The 23,092-nt window shown below is 39.7% G+C and overlaps 1 protein-coding gene across 1 annotated transcript in view; it reads right to left on the bottom strand.

The window, feature by feature from the left end:
* The window catches only part of LOC127084835 (protein ENHANCED DOWNY MILDEW 2), a 28,697-nt gene that overhangs the window by 2,514 nt on the left and 3,091 nt on the right, over nt 1-23,092 (bottom strand). Inside the window, exons 4-15 of the mRNA XM_051025354.1 lie at nt 19,700-19,759; nt 19,415-19,566; nt 19,138-19,234; nt 18,926-19,024; nt 17,879-18,126; nt 17,690-17,782; nt 17,116-17,607; nt 16,829-16,976; nt 16,644-16,745; nt 15,203-15,295; nt 14,260-14,301; nt 13,910-14,020 (exon numbers count right to left, since the gene is read on the bottom strand). Coding sequence (XP_050881311.1) covers nt 13,910-14,020; nt 14,260-14,301; nt 15,203-15,295; nt 16,644-16,745; nt 16,829-16,976; nt 17,116-17,607; nt 17,690-17,782; nt 17,879-18,126; nt 18,926-19,024; nt 19,138-19,234; nt 19,415-19,566; nt 19,700-19,759 — 1,737 coding nt within the window. The remainder of the gene's footprint in view (nt 1-13,909; nt 14,021-14,259; nt 14,302-15,202; nt 15,296-16,643; nt 16,746-16,828; nt 16,977-17,115; nt 17,608-17,689; nt 17,783-17,878; nt 18,127-18,925; nt 19,025-19,137; nt 19,235-19,414; nt 19,567-19,699; nt 19,760-23,092) is intronic.

Here is a 23,092-nt window from a genome sequence, read left to right as displayed (position 1 = left end):
GGTGGCCCGATAGCAGAAACCATAGTAGGTGGCCCATCGGATCTTAGACGAGGCTCTGATACCATGTTAAGAAGTGTGGTTGGGCCTAACTCAACCCTACAAAACCAGTTTGGTAGAGTGAGGACTGCCTCCATTTATAAACACATGTTCATACCATATATTATCCGATGTGGGACTCTTAACAATAAGCAAGCCTGAAAACCATGTAATCCTACTTAAGGTCTATCCAATATTACCAAAAATCATTTACATTTATACCCCAAAACAAATTTCAAAGTACTAGAGATGTATATAGAATATAGTTGATATAGGTTCTATTATGTACAGTAACAAACTAGCTTAGTTGTCAATTAGTTTGTTACACGTGCCTTATATATAGTTACCTATTGTACTATCAATATTCAATGAATACAAACAGAATTCTTTCATCTCTCTTCTTTTCTTTCTTTCCTTTATTCTAACATGGTATCTAGAGCTCTTTTCTCGATCTAGCGCTTCCATGGCGTCTCCATTCAATTCTGAGGGCGTGTTTCCCTCATCTCACGTCAAACTCTCACATCTCATCTCAGTTGAACTGGATGATAAGAATTTCAAACAATGGAAACAACATATAGATGATGTAATTCGCGGCCACAAACTTCAACGCTTTGTTACGGTGCCTCTTGTTCCTCCGCGCCTTCTTCCCGATGCCGATCATGTTGCCGGTGGTGAGGATCCAGCGTTTCTCGACTGGGAGAAACAAGATGCGCTCATCTACACCTGGCTTCTCTCTACGATCTCCGATTCTCTTCTTCCGAAACTTGTCGATTGCATGTATTCATGGCAAGTATGGTCTGAAGTTCACCGTTACTTCAACACCTTGCTCACCACTAAGGCGGGACAGCTCTGACCTGAGTTACGAAGTTTGCCAAAAGGATCACGCACGATTGCTGAGTTTATTGTTCATGTTCGCAAAATCAGTGAATCTTTGGTTTCGATTGGAGATCCGGTTCCTCTTCCTAACCTAATTGAAGTTGTTCTCGATGCTCTCCCTGAGGAATACGATCCAATTCTTCTTGCGATGAATAGTAAAGAGGATTTGTGTTCGCTGGATGAACTCGAATCGAGTCTTCTTGCACATGAATCGCGACTTGAGAAGAATTGCAAAGTTGTACTCACTGAACCTGTGTCCGTGAATCTCACACAAGCTCCGCCGTCAACTGCACCGCTCTCGACTAAGATCTTAGGTGCTGATTCAAACCCTAATTTTCCTGTTGGAACAAGTCATATGACTGCAAACGCTGAAATCATGGCTATGGATCACGCGGTGGTCGATCTGGTCGGGGTGGTGGCAGTCTTGGTCATGGTGGTGGCCGCTTTGGGAAGGTTTCATGTCAGATTTGCCATAAGCCTGGACATGATGCATTTGTATGCTATCACAGATACTCTTACTCAGGTGCACCTTCTTTTCCCTCACCACAAGCTCCCTTCAATCCCTACATGGTGGCTCCACGCCCCTCCTATCCTCCCTCGTTTGGATACTCAGCTGCTCCAAGGCCAACGCCATCCAAGCATCTTCAACCATAGGCGTTTCTCACTCGTTTCTCACAGGTTCAGATCCAAGTTTCAACAACCAGTGGTGGTATCCTGATTCAGGTGAGTCTCCCCATGTCACGCTTGAGGCTTCCAACTTGTCTGATTCTTCTTCACTGTCTGAAGTTGAACAAGTGTTTATGGGAAACGGTCAAGGTTTGTCCATTAACTCTGTAGGTTCCATGAATTTTCCCTTATCCAATCAGCCTAATTCATCTCTAACTCTACACAATCTTTTTCCTGTCCCTCACATCACTAAAAACCTCGTTAAGTGTCAGTAAATTCGCACAAGATAATTGTGTATTCTTTGAGTTTCATCCTCAAATGTGTCTTGTAAAATCGCAGGATTCTTCTAAAGTCCTTCTTCGTGGCACTGTTCGAGCAAAAGAATGAATTATTGCTTGGGCAAATCTCACAGACTCCCAACTTCTCTATCTACCACTGTCTACCATCATCCCTTTGAACTTGTTGTGTGAGACTTGTGGGGCCTACCATCATCCCTTTGAACTTGTTGTGTGAGACTTGTGGGGCCTGCACCAATTCATTCTTCAGGTGGTTACACTTATTTTCTTACCTGTGTTGATGTCTTTTTCAGATTTGTCTGGATTTTCCCTCTTAGGTTAAAATCCGACACTCTAACTTAATTCATTCACTTCAAATCCATGGTTTAACTTCAATTTAATTGCAAAATTAAAAGGGTACAAAGTGATGGAGGTGGTGAATTCAAACCTTTCACCAACTACCTTACTGAATTAGGAATTCTCCATCGGTTTACTTGTCCCTATACCCATCATCAAAACGGTATAGTTGAACGAAAACATCGGCACATAATTAAAACAGGTTTGGCCTTACTTGCTCATTCCAAATTGCCTCTCAAGTATTGGGATCATGGGATCATGCTTTTGTCACTGCAGCCTATCTTATCAATAGGCTACCCAGTTCCTCCCTCCAAAACCAATCCCCTTACTCTATTTTACTTTACTCTATTTTACTGCACAAACCTCCTGATTATTCTTGTCTCTGTGTGTTTGGTTGTGCATGCTTCCCTTTCCTTCGTCCCTATAATTCTCATAAGCTTGCTTTTAGATCCCAAGAGTGTGTTTTCTTAGGTTACTCAACTATTCACAAAGGTTACAAGTGCCTTGCAATTGATGGACACATATATATTTCTAAGGATGTGCTTTTTCATAAGTCCAGATTTCCTTATCTGAACCTTTTTCCCACCTCTACCTCTACTTCTTCTCCCTCTGCCATGTCTTGGTTTTCATTTGTTGCTTCTTCATCACCTCTTCCTATTCATCATGTTCCTCCTCTACAACATGTTAGTTCTACTGCTTCTCCCACTGGGAGGCAATCTCTTTCCACCCCTGCCTATTCTTTAGCTACAGCTACTCCCAACCCAAATATACCAAGTCCTTTGTCTATCTCTCAGTCCAACTCTCCTTCACCTAATTCCGCCTTTTCTGACTTAGCTGAAGCCAGCACTATTTCCCCATCTTCTCTACCAGATTTTATCACAAATAACAGTCCTAATTCCAATTATGTTCCAACTTCCAGTTCTGGTTCAATTCCTCCTATTCTCAATCCTCTTAATGTTCATCCAATGCAAACTAGAGCCAAGACTGGGATTATTCAACCTAGGCTTCATCCCAAACTTCTCCTAACTCATGGAACCTACATCTGATAAGCAGGCCTTGGCTACTCCTGACTAGTTTCAGGCAATGCAAGAGGAATATCAGACTCTTTTGAAGAACCAGACATGGACTTTGGTGTCTTCATCTGCTACTAAAAAACCCATTGGTTGCAAATGGGTTTTTCAGATAAATGAGAATCCTGATGGCTCTATAAACAGGTACAAGGCAAGACTTGTTGCCAAAGGGTTTCATCAGCAGGCTGGTAGTGATTTCACTGAGACATTTTCTCTTGTTAAGCCTGTTACTGTCAGAACTGTTCTAACACTTGCAGTCACAAATAGGTGGTCTATTCAGCAAATCGATGTGAACAATGCCTTCCTCAATGGGCTTCTTGAGGAAGAGGTTTACATGATTCAACTCCCTGGGTTTGAAGCTACTGACAGGTCCCTTGTTTGCTGATAAACACCAAACAAATGAGGAAGCACCACATCAGAATTAATTCACTCAGCAACTAGTGGGGCCAAGCCGTTATTGGTTTATTCTAGAAGAAAGGGCAGATTGGGAAATAGTGGCTAAGGTTGTTAGAAATGAGGTGACGTGTATTTGGGAGAGAGCATCACAACATTTCTTTTCCTAGTTATAAGGAGTCAGATAGGGAATGGAGGGGGATCTTTGCATTCTGTCTGTTAGTGCAGTGAGGATAGAAAGTACTGACTCTCTATTGATTGGCAGATCTAGGGATCTGTAATTCCTTATTTTGTACCTTGTTCCTTTATACATCCATATAATAAAGCTCTTTCTCTTAAATACTGTTATTATTATTACTATTCTATTGTGTACTGTGTTGGTACGTATCAAGTGGTCCGACCTACCGGATTCGAAGCACCGGTACCAGTGGATGCCGACGAAGAAAATCACAGCGGTAGCTTTAACGAGAATGGAGGCAAAGGTGACGGCGTTAGAAGGAGAAATCTCGGAAGTACGTTCTACCTTGGAAAATTTCCAGGTAGAGGTGAAGGAGAATCGCGCGAGTTTAATTGCGATGTTGGAAAAGTACCTGGGAAAGGCGGTAAGAGAGGAGAGCAGTGGGAGTGTGTTGAACAAAACTGTACCGGAGAACTTGGGGACACCGGAGAAGAAGATCGGAGAAGCTTCAAATGGGTTTCGCGCCGATCCCTTGACCGAGTTCCGACATTCAGCGAAGAAGGTGGAGCTTCCGTCGTTCGACGGTGAAGATCCTGCCGGTTGGATTTCACGAGCAGAGATTTACTTTCGGGTACAGGGTACCACGCCGGAAGTGAAAGTGAGTTTAGCCCAGTTATGTATGGAAGGACACACCATACACTTTTTCAACTCACTAGTTAAAGAAGATGAAGGACTGACTTGGGAGACGTTGAAGGAAGCGTTACTCGAAAGGTACGGGGGACATGGCGATGGAGATGTGTACGGGCAATTGACTGAGCTGAAGCAAGAAGGATCTGTGGAAGAGTACATAACAGAGTTCGAATATTTAATCGCTCAAATTCCACAGTTACCGGAGAAGCAATTTCAAGGCTATTTTCTTCATGGGTTGCAATCGGAGATTAAAGGTAGAGTTAGGAGTCTGGCAACCATGGGAGATATGAGTAGAATGAAGTTGTTGCAAGTAACTCGTGCTGTAGAGAAGGAGGTAAAAGGGAAGAGTGGAGTTGGACTCAACTGTGTGCCAAAAAATGGGCCTTACCGAGTTGGGTCACAGGTTGGAAGCAAGGGAGGGTCAGATTGGATTATGGTAAAAAATAGAGAAGGGGGTGCAAGTGGCAGTATGAGGAATGGGCCAAACAATGACAGGCAGGCCCAAGGTGACAGGAGGCGTGTTGGGCCTCGTGATAGAGGGTTTACACACCTCTCTTACAATGAACTTATGGATAGAAAAAAAAAGGATTATGTTTCAAATGTAAAGGACCTTTTGGTCCTACCCATCAATGTCCAGACAAACACCTTAGAGTGTTAGTGGTGGATGATGAATGTGAGGAGGATGGAGAAGCCAAGGTGTTGGCTGTGAAGGTAGGTGAAGAGGAGGATGAGGAGGACGGAGAGATGAGCATATTGGATTTACATCATATAGCCCATGAAAATCATCAAACCATGAAGTTTCAAGGAACAATCATGGGGGTAGAAGTATTAATTTTGGTGGATAGTGGGGCATCCCACAACTTTATTTCACAAAGTTTAGTACACCACATGGATTGGCCCATTGAACAAACTCCACAAATGAAGGTTAAACTAGGGAATGGGGTCCAAATAGAAGCTCAAGGGAGGTGCAAAGAGCTGGAGATGTACATTGGAAGTTACAAACTAAGGCTGAATCTGCAATTGTTTGAATTAGGGGGTATTGACGTGGTGTTGGGCGTTGAATGGTTAAAAACTTTGGGTGATACTATTATTAATTGGAAGCAACACACTATGAGTTTTTGGGAACAAGGGAAGTGGATAACACTTGGAAACAAATAGGGGTGCAAAAAGCCATTGATTGCACTGCAAAGTATTTTAGAGAAACCCAGGTCCAAGAAAGATGGGGAGGTGTGGAGAATTTAGGGGGTTGAGCCTAAGGTGGTTTGTGAATTCGTTAGGTCCGAAAGCCCAAACCCAGAGTTGGAGTGGGTGTCGGGTGAGTACGCGAACGTTTTCCAAACAACTTGCGAATCTGTGTTGTCGGAACACCAACACCGGGAGTTGGAGGAGGTGTTAGGTAAGTACGCTGGTGCTAGGTAAGTACGCTCACATTTTCCAAACGCCTTCGAGCCTACCACCCAGACGGAAGAAGGAGCACGCTATCAATCTCATCGACGGACATGGAGCAGTGAATGTTCGTCCTTACCGCTACCCCCATCACCATAAATATGAGATTGAAAGGCAAGTTAAAGAGATGCTGGCTGCCGGGATAATTCGTCACAGTACGAGTTCATTCTCTAGTCCCGTTATCTTGGTAAAAAAGAAGGACAACACATGGAGGATGTGCATTGATTACAGAGCACTTAATAAGGTAACCATTCCCAACAAATTCCCTATCCCTGTCATTGAAGAATTATTAGACGAGTTACATGGTGCGAAATTCTTTACCAAGCTGGATCTTAAGTCGGGCTACCACCAAGTAAGGGTGAAGGATTCTGATGTTGAGAAGACTGCATTCAGGACTCATGAAGGACACTATGAGTTCCTTGTAATGCCGTTTGGGCTTACCAATGCCCCTTCAACGTTCCAAAATCTCATGAACGACATGTTTAGATCATTGCTCCGAAAGAGTGTATTGGTGTTTTTTGACGACATTCTTATCTATAGCCAAGACTGGGGAACTCATATGAAGCATCTTAAAGAGGTATTGGAGTTGTTATCTGCTCATAGTTTGGTGGTAAACAAGAAGAAGTGCAGTTTTGGCCAACAATAAGTGGAGTATTTGGGGCATGTAATCACAGGGAATGGAGTAGCTGTTGACCCTAATAAAGTGGTTGGTGTGCTTCAGTGGCCTCATCCCAAGAATGTTAAAGGAGTTAGAGGGTTTTGGGGGCTGACAGGTTATTATCGGAAGTTCATCAAGGATTACAGAAAAATTGCCAAACCTTTAACAGAATTAACTAAGAAAGATGGTTTTAAATGGAACGAGAAGGCTCAAGCAACGTTCGACACATTGAAGCAGAGGCTTACAACAGCACCAGTGTTAGCCTTACCAGACTGACTTTTCAAAAGAATTTGTTATTGAATGTGATGCCTCAGGTACGGGCATAAGGGCTATTCTGATGCAAGACAAAAAACCGGTGGCTTACGTTAGCAAGGCTTTGGGAATCAAAAATTTATCTAAGTCCGCATATGAGAAGGAGCTAATGGCTGTAGTGTTGGCAATCCAACATTGGAGGCCATACTTGTTAGGAAGGAAGTTTGTAGTATCGACGGATCAAAGAAGCCTCAAATAACTAATGCAGCAAAAAATAGTAACTGCAGAACAGCAAAATTGGGCTGCAAAGCTGATGGGTTATGATTTCGAGATTATTTATAAACAGGGCAAGCTCAACAAGGGTGTTGATGCACTGTCTAGGGTGCATGAAGGCCGTGAATTGAATACTATGAACTCTCTGGTAACTTGGGCACAAGGAGAACAAATCAAAGCAGAGGTGCAAGAAGATGAGAAATTACAAAAGATCATTGCAGAGATTCAACAAGATCCTTCATCTTGGCTTGGGTACAGTTATAGACAAGGGGTTCTTTTTTATGAAGATAGGTTGGTAATTTCCAACAAATCTCAACTCATTCCTACTCTATTACAAGAGTTTCATTCTACACCACAAGGAGGGCACTCAGGATTCTACAAAACATATAGGAGAATGGCTGCAAATATATATTGGGTAGGTATGAAAAGCACTATACAAGAATTTGTTAGATAATGTGATATATGTCAAAGACAAAAATACATGGCATCATCTCCAGGTGGGTTGCTGCAACCACTCCCTATTCCAGAACAGATATGGGGGGAGGATATATCCTTAGACTTCATCACAGGTTTGCCTAAGTCCAAACAGTTTGAAGCTATATTGGTAGTAGTGGATAGATTATCTAAATATGCACACTTTATACCCCTGAAACATCCCTATACAACCCGAAGTATAGCAGAAATTTTTTGCAAGGAAATAATCAAATTACATGGCCTTCCTTTATCAATAGTAAGTGACAGGGACCCTATCTTCATGAGTAACTTCTGGAGGGAAATATTCAAGTTGCAAGTAACCAAACTCAAGATGAGTACAGCCTATCATCCAGAATCTGATGGCCAAACAGAAGTGGTAAACAGATGTCTGGAAACTTATCTGAGATGTTTTATAGCTGATCAGCCAAGGACTTGGGTGACGTGGATCCATTGAGCTGAGTACTGGTATAACACTACTTACCATGCCTCAATAGGTAAGACACCATTTGAGGTGGTGTATGGAAGACTTCCACCTCGGCTGACAAGATGGGTGCAAGGCGAAACTAGAGTGGTCAGTGAGCAGCAGGACTTGATGGACAGAGATGAAGCTCTGAAACAATTAAAAATTCAGTTAGTGAAGGCACAAGAGAGAATGAAGAGTCAGGCAGACAAGAAGAGAAGTGACAGAAGTTTTATGTGTGGGGAATGGGTGTTTGTCAAGCTTAGAGCCCACAGACAGCAATTTGTAGTTACCAAAATTAATGCTAAATTAGCTGCCAAGTATTATGGCCCTTACCCAATAATAGAAAGAATAGGAGCAGTAGCTTACAAACTCAAATTACCTGAAGGATCTAGAGTGCACCCTGTTTTCCATGTTTCCTTATTGAAGAAGGCAGTGGGAAATTACCAAGAAGACACAGAACTCGCAGACCTGTTGGAAGAACAAGTAGAGGTTTATGAATCTGAAGTTATACTTGCTACCCGGAAGGTGAAGCAGCATGGGGAAGAGGTGAAACAGTTACTAATTCATTGGAAGGGCAAGACTATGGAGGAAGCTACTTGGGAGGAGGAATTAATGATTAGAAGTCAGTTTCCGAAATTTGACCTTGAGGACAAGGTCCATTTTGATGGAGGATGTATTGATAGAACCCAAACAAATGAAGAAGCACCACATCAGCAATTAATTCACTAAGCAACTAGTGGGGCCAAGCCGTTATTGGTTTATTCTAGAAGAAAGGGCAGATTGGGAAATAATGGCTAAGGTTAGAAATGAGGTGACGTGTATTTGGGAGAGAGCATCACAACATTTCTTTTCCTAGTTATAAGGAGTCAGAGAGGGAATGGAGGGGGATCTTTGCATTCTGTCTGTTAGTGCAGTGAGGATAGAGAGTACTGACTCTCTATTGATTGGCAGATCTAGGGATCTGTAACTCTTTATTATGTATCTTGTTCCTTTATACATCCATATAATAAAGCTCTTTCTCTTAAATACTGTTATTATTATTACTATTCTATTATGTACTGTGTTGGTACGTATCATTTGCAGACTTAACAAAGCTTTATATGGGCTAAAACAGGCCCCCAGGGCCTATTTTGATAGGCTCAAAAGTTCCTTACTGCAACATGGTTTTCAAGCTAGCAAGTGTGACCCTAGCTTGTTCTTTCTCCATACTAGCAGCTTAACTATTATGGTCCTGGTTTATGTGGATGACATCATCATCACCGGGAGTTCTCAATTGTTCATTGCTAACCTTATCAAGAGTCTCAACACAAGTTTGCACTCAAGGATCTAGGTCAACTGGACTATTTCCTAGGGATTGAGGTTACTCACTTATCCAATGGCTCTTTACTTCTCTGTCAAACAAAATATGTGAGTGACTTGCTTGCAAAAGTGAATATGTCTATAGCTAATGGAATGCCTACTCCCATGGTTTCTAGCAGCAAACTGTCAAAAATTGGTTGACACAGTTTCAGATCCAACTCAGTTTCGATCTATTGTTGGTGTCCTTAAATATGCTACCTTGACTAGGCCTGAGTTATCTATTTTGGTCAACAAAGTGTGTCAGTTTTTGTCCAATCCTTTGGAGGAGCATTGGAAAGCAGCGAAAAGAATCCTCAGGTATTTAAGTGGGACACTTCACTATGGATTACTCCTTCAACCTACTCCTAGGCATCAACCTCTGTCCCTTCTAGGCTTTTGTGGTGCTGACTGGGCAGCAGGCCCTGATGACAGGAAGTCCACCTCAAGGGCTTGTGTGTTTCTAGCTCCTAACATTATATCTTGGTGGTCAAGGAAGCAACAACTGGTGGCAAGATCCAGAGCAGAAGCAGAAGCAGAAGACGGGAGCATGGCTCAACTGGCTGCATAAATGATGTGGATTCAATCCATCACTGAACTCCACTGCCAATTTCAGACCCCAAAAATTTCGTGTGATAATCTCAGTACAATGACATTGACTCATAATCCTATTCTTCATAACAGAACAAAGCACATGGAGCTGGACATTTTCTTTGTGAGAGAAAAGATTTTTAACAGAAGCCTGACTATAACTCATGTGCCTACTCAGGATCAGTAGACAGATGCCTTAACAAAACCCCTCTCTGCTGCCAAATTCCTTCCTCTTCGTGATAAGCTTAGAGTGTTCAACAAAAGAAGTTTACTTGAAACAGTTTCTAAGGGGGAATATTAGATGTACATAGAATATACTTGATATAGGTTTTATTCTGTATAGTAACAAACTAGCTTAGTTGTCAATTAGTTTGTTACACGTGCCTTATATATAATTACCTATTGTACTATCAATATTCAATGAATACAAACAGAATTCTTTCATCTCTCTTCTTTTTTTTCTTTCCTTTATTCTAACCCAAAGCACAACAAACCATTATTCAATCTTACAAGGTATTTTATGCACCCACCGCATACACACCAGATGCTTTGAGTTTTAATCATATGCATTTACCATTTAAACTGATTCTAAATGGTATAATCTGATGATGTAAAAAATTAATATAGATATGGAATTCCATAAAAGGACACTCACTTAGAGCCACAACCAGAAGGCATGTCAACATTTCATGTTGTTGAACAAATTTAGCATCACAAATTCTTCCTAGACAAAGACTGGTTAACCAAAATATTCATCCTTACAGATAAGATGATCATCATTCATCACTAATTTAGAGGTGTGCATTGTTGAGAATCTATCAAGTGTAAGTAATGTGGATAATAGTCCTACATTGGTTGGAAATGTGGAGATTTGAGTTATAAGTGAGAGAACTCATCCACCTAGAACCCATCCACCTATCACCTTAAGGTTTTAGATGAATATGTGATGTGTCTCTCACAAAGGTGTTGTTCTAAAAGAAGAAGCCTCACAATGTTCAAGGTTCCCTAGTGAAAAAATTCCCCCAACAAATGGTATCATGAGCCTTTGGTTCGAGAAAGACACCAGCTTACTTGTATCGAAAGTCAACGGCGCTAGTGTGGTGAATAAGAAACGTTGCGTTGAAGAGTGTCAACAGCGTCAATGTGGTGAATAAGAAATGTTTCGTGCGGTACAAGAGTTTGTGGAAGTAAGAAGAACTTTCACTTGAGGGGGAGCATTGTGGACTCACACTTGAGGGGGAGTGTTGAGAATCTATCAAGTGTTAATAGTGTGGATAATAGTCCCATATTGGTTAAAAATGTCGAGACTTGAGCATTTATAAATGAGAGAACTCATTCACCTATTACCTTAAGGTTTTAGGTGAATATGTAATGTGTCTCTCACAAAGGTGTTGCTCTAAAAGAAGAAACCTCACAATGTTCAATGCTCCCTAGTGAAAAAACTCCCCCAACATGCATGGATAACTGAACCATATGAACCACCCCTTTTAATTGTTTTAGTTTGATAAGCCAGACAATTTTTCAAAAAATCTGTCCGGGAATGTGAGCCAGTACCAAACCAGTTAGGACATGGTTGCTTGTTAGCTCCACCTCTGATGATCGTATGTACATCTCTAAGGATGTCATCTTAAATGAGCATAGATTCCCTTATCCTGATTTTTCTCCCACCAAACATAACAAAGTTCCCATCCCTGAAATCTCATCATCTATTCCTTTAACTGCTCAACCTCGCCTCTCTTAGCACACCTAGTTTCACTGCCCTTAAATCACCCTCAACACTCTCCCCCAATACAAATCAGTCACCTCCCTTAATGCCCCTGTTCCTACCAGCCTAAGTCATCCTCAACACAGACCCTTAATCCAAGCCAGCCTTAACTTCCTCTAATACATCTATTTCTACTACCTCTACCTCACACTCATCTGATAAGTTTCACATCTCTAATATCACCCACTGTCCCAAAAAGGCCAACATACATTGTCCCTGCCTCAATAACAGTTAATAGCTACCCAATGGAGACTAGACCCAAAGTTGGGTTCATCTGCCCAAGGGTTAATCCCACTCTTATTTGCCCATGCTGAACCCAAAACTACTAAACAGGCCACTGTCCAATTCTACTTGGATAGCTGCCATAAATGTTGAGTATAGTGCACTAATCAAGAATGCCACCGGGTCGATTGTTCTTCTCCCTTCAGGCAAGACTCCTATTGGATGCAAGTGGATTTTCAAGAGTCAAGAAAAACCCCGATGGCTCCGTTAACAAGCTATGAAGCACGGACACCTCTGGGTGTAGGCGTGTCGCGGTGTCTGATACTTGTATGACACCCGCACGACAAGTGTCGAAAAAGTCAGACAAGTGTCAGAAAAGTCAAATAAGTGTCGCCAAAAAAATTGTTTTTTATATGCTTAGACACTTGTTGAATTGGTGTCTGACACCCGTATGACACTCATATAACACGTCTCACGCAATTCAAACAAGTTTTTCAAAAAGAAATTGTTTTTCTTTTTGCCTCATCACACCTTATACATTTTTTTGGTCAAATCTCTTGCACTTCTAAAATGGTTAAACATGTTTTGAAACGATGATATCAATGAAGAATTAAAAATATTAATTTTGATTAGAATATGTTTACTTCTTTTAATGATAGAGGGATAAATGAAACTCGAATATTATCATATACATAGCGGTGTCGGTGTCCTACATTTTTATATTATCAGTGCCGGAGTGTCAAGGTCCGTGTCGTGTTGCGGTGTTCGTGTCGGAGTCTGTGCTTCGTAGTTAACAAGTATAAGGTCAGACTTATAGCTAAAGGTTTTCACGATTACTCTGGGACATTTTCATCAGTGATCAAACATGTCACTGTTAGAACTCTAACACTTGATCTCTCCCAAGGTTGGCAACTCGAGCAGTTGGATGTCCACAATGTTTTCCTGAATGGTGTGCTTGAAGAAGTCTACATGACTCAACCTCCTGGTTTTGAATCCCTCAACAATACCCTAGGTTGCAAACTCCATAAGGTTGTGTATGGTCTCAAACAGGTCCTTAGGGCCTGGTTTGACGGACAAAAAAGACACTCTTACAACTTGGGTTCCAAGCTAGTAAGTGTGATATCTCTCTGTTTGTTTACTCCAAGGATGCTAACTTTCTACATAAGCTAGTCTATTTTGATGATATCAACATTACTGGCAATAATACTAAGCTTGTCACTACTATTGTTACCAACCCCAACACCAATTTCTCTTTAAAGGAGTTAGGTGACCTGGATTATTTTTAGGCATGAAGTTAAATCTTAGGCTAGTAGCTTCTTTCTTCTATCCCAAGGGAAATACATCAGGCATCTTCTATCTAAGACCAACAAGCAGGAAGCTAAGCCTTTTCCATCTTCCTTTGTTGACTCCACATAGTACAGGTCTGTGGTAGGTGCACTCCGATATGCCACCATCACTCGCCCTGATATATGCTTCTCAGTCAACAGGGTTTTCCAGTTCATGTCACCCTTTTGACTCCCACTGGCAAGTGCATCCTTCGTTACCTCAAAAGCAAGTTGTCAAGTGCATCCTTCGTTACCTCAAAAGCAAGTTGTCAAGTGCATCCTTCGTTACCTCAAAGGCACTACCTCACTTGACTTGCTGCTCAAACCTTTTCATTCTTTTCCTGTGACTCTCCAGGCCTTTTTGATTTTGATTGGGGGCCAGGCTCAGATGACATAAAAACTATTTATTGTGCATGTGTCTTATTAAGGTCTAATTTGGTTAGTTAGTGGGGTAAGAAACAGCCGGGTTGTCTACAAGTCCAGTCATAGTTTACAGTGGTAATGAGGAAAAAAAAACTGAATTACAACAAACAGAATGAAAACAGCTTGTAAAAGTGTATTCACCTTGGTTGGAAGTAAATCAAAGTTTTTGAAGAAGCAACTCTTCCCAGTATTTTCAAGTTTTTTCTTCATGAGAATGCTAAAATCATTAGCACCACAACAGAAGTCCACAACCTGGTCATAAGTAACTATCCCCAGTCAGGTAAACAATATTCAAATTTAAGAGTAGATTAACCATGTTCAGGATGGTGATCCAGCAGATAGTGATAGTATATCATAATTTTATAAGGAAAAGCTGAATGAATGTTGTACAGAAATGGCAGAGAAAGAAAATACACAAGGACCTGGAACATTTATAATTCTCAATCACAGAAGAAATGTAAAGACAAATTAAGGTAAACATCAGTATTTACCATATCACCATTCTGAACATACCATTGGAGTTTATCCACAATCTGCAAATATAAAACCATTTTTTAAGAAACAATTAACAGATATAATGAGACAGGCCAGACATAAAAAAAAAATTATTATTCCAATACAACAAAAAGTTGGTCATCATCATGTTTGACACTCTTCGAATAACTTTCCAAATCAATAACAGACTACAGGCAGCTACATTGCCAACTGTGCTATTACGTACCTATTTCTTATGCAAATACTAGTGCTGTTAAATTAAAGTTAAAAGATGCACATGCTAGTGATTATATGAATTTAAACACCTTCGAAAAACCGGAAAAACCTTACACCAGGTAGCTTATCTTACAAATCATTTTAAACTAATGTTAAATTGCAATAACTTTGGTCAATAACAAGTAACCTGACTTCAATCGATTAACTTATTAAGGTCAGATATTATCATATCCATGACTTTTTCAATGCATAAGTTTCATCTGTATGGGTCAAAAATCATAACTTTGGTCCTTAACTGATTCTTTAACACAGCCGTGTCTAAAGCTGGATTTGTACCAATCCCAAGCTAATAATTAAAATTTCAGTTGCTCATCAAATCGAGTTTCACAAGACAGTAATGCTAATACCTGCAGTTTAAATCCAACAGATCTCAAAGGATGCCAAAAGCATAATAATTACTGTTAATATGTTTTCCTCTACCTCAGCATCAGCTTAAACTAGTTCTACTTATTCATGAACACGCCTCATCTAGAAATCTACAGTACATATTCAAGGGCTTAGTGGATTAATAATACTTTTCAAAAAAGGAGGACAATAAAGCTATCTTCTCAACACAGCAATACCCAGTGATATAGAAAAGAGTGAACAGTTAAAATAAGGAAAAGAAATCAAGAATACATATATCTGACAAAACAATTAAAATGATAATGTGAGAAGTAATACCCCTTCCAGCTTTTCCACTTGTGTAAAATGGCGACCAAATGAAGTGTAGCGATTGCCATATAAAACAGGTGCAAGATATACTTTCAACTTGTCCTGCAGTAATTCCCTCGATAAAGTTATGATAACATAATTGAATTGTTTCTTTAAGTTTAGACTTGCATTATTGTGTGAATGAAAAGACAAAAAAAAGTTGGGCTGGGTGGAACTCGCGTGTGATAACCCATCAACTTTGCACCTGTCCTCCAATCCAATTTTTTGAGAGAACAAAGCACTGTCCCTTTCTTAGAGAGATTATTATTTATTATCATTAGGATCATCGGAACCTAAAGTTCGGGAATGCCAAAGAAGGTGTCTAGTAGACAAAGACTAGTGGGCAGACTTATATACTACTTATCTCACATCAGGCCAAATATTGCCTATGCAGTAAATTTAGTCAGCCAGTTTATGCATATAACCCAACGGAGAATCATTTGCAAGCAGCACCCAAAATTGTTCAGTATCTTCAAGGAACCCGGGAAGAGGAATTTTATTCAAACGTAATAGAAATGTTAGGCTTGAAGCCTATACAGATGCTTGTAGGGTCAATTGTGGATAGATGTTCAACAACAAGGTATTGTATCCTTTTTGGAGGAAATCTTGTAACTTGGAAAAGTAAAAAAAGCAAAGTAGTAGCAAGGTCTAGTGCTGAGGAAGAATTTCAAGCCATGGCACAAGGCATGTGTGAGCTCCTCCGGCTGAAATTCATCCTAGAAGATTTAAAGATAAAATGGGAAGAGCCAAGGAAGCTTTATTGTGACAATAAGTCAGGAATTAGCATAGCTCATAACCCAGTGCATTACGATAGAACCAAACATAATGAAGTTGACATACACTTCATCAAAGAAAAACCTGATTGTGGCTTGATCTGCACACTACACGTGTAATCTCAAAATCAATTTCAGATGTTCTAACTAAGGGATTCAACAGCCGCAATTTTGAAAGAATCTTGTCCAAACTGGGAATGGATAACACCTATTCGCCAGCTTGAGGGCGAGTGTGGGAAATCTCACAGTATTTAAGGAACTCCTATGCTAATTAAGAAAATAAGAGGTCAACTTTAAAGGAAACAGCATAATTACTGTTTCCATGTACCTTTCCTGATTGTGGCTTGATCTGCACACCACCCGTTTAATCTCAAAATCAATTTCAGATGTTCTAACTAAGGGATTCAACAGCCGCAATTTTGAAAGAATCTTGTCCAAACTGGGAATGGATAACACCTGTTCGCCAGCTTGAGGGCAAGTGTGGGAAATCTCACAGTATTTAAGGAACTCCTATGCTAATTAAGAAAATAAGAGGTTGACTTTAAAGGAAACAGCATAATTACTGTCTCCATGTACCTTTCAATGTTTATGATATGAGAAATAATTTACTCATAAATATTCAAAAAACAGTGAAGTACCTTCCACTTGAATAACCGGTTCATAACATCAGGACCACAAACAGCTTCTGCATCCCGAATGCTATGTCCTTTATCCAGCATCCTTAAAGCCGTTCGAACAGCCTACATACACACAAGACAAAACATACAAACTTAAAACAAATTCCACAATATAACACTAGCAATAAATATAGGAAGATATGCACCTCAACTGATCCTTCCAACTTTCCCACTGTAATAGTCTTCTCCACAACATTTTTTAGCGAGTGAGCATGAGAAGAAGCAAAGTTATGTTCCTTTATGACATTCTCCATTGTAACTGATGATGAAGCTTCTTTAAACAAAGCCAACAATCTACATCAGAAGAATGCATCTTAAGAATAATGCCATATTATCAGGACAGCTTGAGTTCCACACAACAATTCAATAACTAGAAAAAGAACCAACAACAGTAACAGCACAAAAATAAGCAAGTCAGATAAGAAAGACTCACCTCCTCTCTGAATCTACGCCTAATTGGGGTGGTGCACTGCTCGGCTTTTTAGGCTTAACAGACACTGTGTTATCAGCTACATTATCAACATGGTTGTCAGAACTAATTCGGTCGGAACCCTTACGATAGAGATCATAAAGTTGCACACCCAGTGAGGGCTGATTCTCCTCATAGTTAGACCTTTCTGTTTCCTTTAAAGTTGACCTCTTATTTTCACTCAAACACCTTCTTGTTGCATCGTTTGCTTTCTTTCTAGGGATATTTGATCCAGATATCTTTCTAAAATTCTTGATATCAACTCTCTCGGAGGACATTTTACTAGACGATATAGATGATTTAGCACTTGTTCTTTTGACAAGTAAATCATCTAACTTAGCATTGTTCTTGTTCGATATAACTTCTTTGGTTGCAGTATTTATTTTCTCTTTAACACCAGGGAATTTTATATGATCTCTTATAGGAGTTCCAAGTTCATCATCTATCTCATGCTTTCTGTTTCAAGAAATGGAAAAAGAAGTTACTGGATGTCAAGGTAAATTTGGAGAACAAAATACCTGCATACTGTAACACTTACAAGCAATAAATAAGAATGCGATTGTTTGGCAAAAGATCTTCCCAAGCCCTGGGCGCAATGCCTTCATCCACTTCGTCTTCAAAAGCAATCTTTCTGATAAAAGCAACGTGAGATTCAGGCCCCCATACACTATCAAATAGCGTTGTTATATGAATATACTAGAAACACAGGCAAAATGGGTAAAATAACCTTGGCAAACATTTGCGATGATATGACCTGGGACAACGCCTACAAACAGCAAAGTGTAACTCGTGCTCGTTCTTGTTTTCCATTTCACTACAGATACGGCAATAATGAGCAGGACAGGTGAAAGGCTCCCCCTTGGCTATATTGCTTAAAAGTTCTGCTGGAGCATCCTTAGCCACCAGCTTTAGTAACTTCGTGACACATTCTGGATGATAAAAGAAACCGCAGGTTGCAGAAGCACATTTGAAGACCTGAAGGAGAAATTCAAAACAACTTTCATTCCTATAGAAAACAAAGAAGCTATAAACAACAGCTATCATTGAATGGATTGAAAATATTCTTGTGAGCTCTATTTGGGAGCTCGGGCAAAGTAGTGCTTGTTTGAATGCAAGGTGGGGGAAGCAAAAAAAGATTTTCCTCCTAAAAAAACATAATTCTTGCATGTTTGACTATTATTTTGCAGTAAAATTTCTCCAAAACTCACATGTGATAATAAGTAACTTATGAGTTGGGTTTGAAAACTTATACTGATTTTACATCAAACTTGTTTTTAGAGTAAAAATATCCAAACATTAATAATCACTTCACTTCAAACACAATTTTAACCAAATCAATTTTACAAAATCAGTAAACTCAAAATCAAATTTGGCTCACCTAAACATATACCTAGCCTGTGATTTAGGCTTGAAAAGGAGCAGTTTCCATGATCATTCTATTTTTTATTAACAATCCAAGGGAGGTTGTATTCTCGTAGTAGTCTTATGTGGATGACATGATGATAATTGGAAGACATGCGTCTAGCATTTTAAAACTAAAGCTCCCATAGAACCAAATTTTGGACAAAGGACCCAAAGCCCATTTAATATTTATTTACCAGGAATTCAAGTAAGCAAAAGAAAAACAGAGCATTTTCCAGTCTTAACAGAAATGCATCCTTACAGCTACTATATACATAGGCTGCCACGAATTGGGTGGCCCTCCATACCGAAAGAAAATATATATGAACCAAGTCATTAACAATGAGCAGCAAATTTTTAGATATAATTATACCTCAGCACCAGCAAATTTATCAGAACAGCCTAGTTTGCCACATTGAAAACACTGGTGTTGATTATATTCGCAATTCTTACAATAGAAATTTTGGATCTCCTGCGAAAAAGAAATGCACAAAAGCAATCAAATTTTCACGTAACTATACTATGAAAAATAAAATGGAAGAAGACAAACAAAAGAAATGTAGAGAGAAAATAAAATTAGCTTACCTCAACTTCTTTCCGGCTAAATCCAAGGGAGGCACAAGAAGAATCTTCACCATCCTTCTTATTAGCATGAAATGACCTCATGCACTTTCCATCACAACTGCATTTATCATTTTATAACACATATTTTGAAAAAGAAAGAATCAACTACAATTCTAAAATAAAAAAACATGCAATAATATGTCGAATACTCTTGAGAAATGATGCACTGTCACACATAAATATACAGGAGAAAGAAACCAAATAGAATTATATTAACACAACAGAAATTAAACTGTACCACAAAATATTTCCGCCGTTGTCACAAATCGAACAAACAGAATCAAATAACGCATCCTCTTCATCTGATTCTTCATCAGCAGCAGTCTCATCAATCTCATCATTGTCAATATCATCAATTATAAATCCAGGTCGTGCTAGCTCTTTAACTTCCTGGAATCAGTGAATTACGCTTTCAAAAAATATCACAAACAATATATATGACATCAATTAAAGGAAGCAAAGAAAGAAAATATGTCTGAGAAAAATATTTTTCAAGGAAAACTAAAACTAATATCTGACAAACCTCATCGGAAAGTTTCTTAATCCTCATTGTATCCTTATCTTCCAGAACTGTGAGCAAAAGCTGTTAAAATGAATTAATCAATAATCAATAAATTGTCATTTAAGTGAGACACAAATGTGAAGTATACAGAAAAGAAATTAAGCGTTTTTCTTAAAATAAAAAGAAATGAAAAACTAAGTTAAAAGAAATCAACACTACAATTTTATCAGACAGTCAAAGGGCAAGTCAACGAATAACTAAATTCTTAAAACAAAACAAAAGAGAGTAAATATATCAGAATTAAAGTGAAAGCAAATGAGCAGAAAGTTTGACATACAAGGACAAAAGGGATAGAATTGTAAGATTATTAGGAGTATAGGTCAAAGGCTGGTATTATCCTTGTATCAAAGAATTGGGCTAAGGCCCAATTCCCTTATCCTTCCCTCCTAACTCATAACAGAAATAGAAGTTTGTTACAATTTTGTTATGAGTAACAAACCTATATAATTTATTGTTGTAACAGAATTGAAAATTGAAAGTTGTTACGGATCATGTCCACTAATCTCATGGATTCTATTTCCCTTCCTCGCACAGATCATGTCCAAATTGGTAATGGTCAAGGTTTTGCTATTACATCTCTTGGCTCTATGGTGTTTCCCTCCAACTTGTGCCCTAATACCTCTCTAAAACTAAACAAACTTTTAGTTCTATCCATTACTAAAAATCTGGTAAGTGTAAGCCAATTTGCTAAAGATAATTGTGTCTTTTTTGAATTCCATGCTAATTAGTATTTTGTCAAATGTCAGGCTACATTTAAGGTGCTCTTTAGTGGCTCTCTTGGGAATGATGGTTTATACAAGTTTGACTGCACTCCTCAACCATCATCTCCTCAAGCCCTCGGCATTGTCAACACTTCATCATGTCCCAAGTCTATGTCCACAGCTTTAGATCCTAGCTGTGCTTTCAATTCCACTAGTAATAATAGAGACTTAGGTTCAATTTCTAGTTTGTATATCAAATATGGCATCATAAACTTGGCCATCCTCGTCATGAGACCTTAAAACGGGTCCTCAAATTGTGTAATATTCTCATTCCCAATAAACAGTTTCAAGACTTTTGTAATGCCTGCTCTATGGGAAAAGTTCATAGGTTCTAATACTGTCTACACTAAACCCCTTGAATTAATTTTCTGTGACCTATGGGGACCTTCCCCTGTCCAGTGTATCTGTGGCTACACCTATTTTCTCACATGAGTGGATGCCTATAGTAGATATACTTGGATATATCCCTTAAAAATAAAATCTGACACACTCACTACATTAGTTCAATTCAAAGCTCTAGTTGAATTGCAATGTCGCCTTAAAATCAAATCAGTCCAAACTGATGTAGGGGTGAATTTAGACCTCTCACTCACTTTCTTATCTTACATGGGATCACTCATAGAATCACCTGCCCTCACACTCATCATCAAAATGGATCAGTTGAAAGAAAACACATACATGTTGTAGAGACGGGTTTAACACTCCTAGCTCAAGCCAATTTACCACTCAAATTTTGGAACCATGCCTTCCTCACAGCCACCTACCTCATCAATAGGTTTCCTTCTCCAACACTAGGCAACACATCACCCTTTTTCCTATTGTACTTCAAATGCCCTGATTATAAATTCCTAAAGGCCTTTGGATGCTCATATTCTCCTCACCTAGGCCCTATAATTCAAACAAATTGGCTATGCACTCCGTTAAGAAATGTGGTTGAACCTAACTCACCCTATAAAACCGGTTGATAGAGTGAGGATTGTCCCCATTTATAAACTCATGTTCAGGCCATATATTGTCCGATGTGGGACTCTTAACACACCCCCTCACGCCCAGAACTGGACATTTGGAGCGTGGAAATAAATGGTGGGTGGGCCGATAGCAGAAACCATAATAGATGGTCCACCGGATCTTAAACGAGGCTTTGATACCATGTTAAGAATGTGGTTGGGTCTAACTCAACCCTACAAAACCGGTTGACAGAGTGAGGATTGCCCCCATTTATAAACTCATGCTCAGGCCATATATTGTCCGATGTGGGACTTTTAACACACTCCAAGGAGTGTCTTTTCCTTGGCTACTCCCCATCTCATAAAGGGTATAAATGCCTTGATGCTACTGGCAGAGTTTTTAAATCTAAAGATGTTCTATTTAATGAATGTAGATTTCCTTATGCTACTATGTTACCTCATTCAAAGTTTGATCCTGTGTTTGTTCCTTCAGGTCTGCCATTTGGTCTCTCTCTACCTATCACTTTTGTCTGTCCCGGTACTCCCACTCAAGTTAATAGCAGTCTTGTCCCAATCCCTCCTCCTCCAGTCAAACTACTTCTTCAAGGGTCAGTTCTAACCCAAGTCAGTCCTTAAACTGCCCTCATAGCCATCAACCACCTCAGTCAAACATGACACCCACCCCCTCCACAGGACCATTATCACATTCTGAGACTTCTAATTCTGACTCAAATCCTATTCCTCCTCTCAGTCCCTCCCCAGTGTCACCTGACTCCTCATCTGTCTCCTTCCTTAGTCCATGAAGACACAAGTTCTCCCTCATCCTCTACCGAGGTCTCCTCGCTTGTCCCTAATATTCACCCTCTTAATACTATCCCATGCTCACTAGAGGCAAGAATGGTATTGTGCAACCTAGGCTACAACCTACACTTCTTCTCACTCACCTTGAACCAACCTCACACAAACAGGCTCTCTCCATTCCTGAATGGCATGCTGCAATGCAGTCAGAATATGATGCTTTGTTGAGTAATAAGACTTGGTCTTTGGTTCATGCTCCCTCTCACAGAAAACCTATTGGGTGCGAATGGATTTTTCGGGTTAAAGAGAGCCTTGATGGCTCTATCAACAAATACAAAGCCTGGTTGGTGGCTAAAGGGTTCCATCAGGTCGAAGGATTTGACTACACAGAGACTTTCTCACCTGTTGTAAAACCTGTTATTGTGAGAACAGTCTTGACCTTAGCTATATCCCAAAAATGGACTATTCAACAGCTAGATGTGAACAACGCTTTCCTTAATAGCTAGATGTGAACAACGCTTTCCTTAATGGGGTTCTCAATGAGGAGGTCTACATGGTTCAGCCACCAGGTTTTGAGAAAGGTAAGTCAGGATTGGTGTGCAAGTTACACAAGGTCTTATATGGTCTAAAACAGACCTTAGGCCCTGGTTTGACAAACTCAAAGGTGCCCTTTTGGAGCTGGCTGGCTTCTCAGCCAGCAGGTGTGATCCATCCCTATCCATGCTTCTCACACCCTCTTGCTATACATTGGTACTAGTCTATGTTGATGATATTATCATCATTGGATCCTCTACATCCTTCATTCAGCAACTTGCCACCAAATTAAATATGGCCTTTTCTCTTAAGGA

This window comes from Lathyrus oleraceus, chromosome 5 (assembly GCF_024323335.1).
Source record: "Lathyrus oleraceus cultivar Zhongwan6 chromosome 5, CAAS_Psat_ZW6_1.0, whole genome shotgun sequence".
In the NCBI taxonomy this organism is placed as follows: Eukaryota; Viridiplantae; Streptophyta; class Magnoliopsida; order Fabales; family Fabaceae; genus Lathyrus; species Lathyrus oleraceus.
Note: the sequence above shows the minus strand (reverse complement) of the source record. Positions and strands in the feature narration are given on the sequence as shown.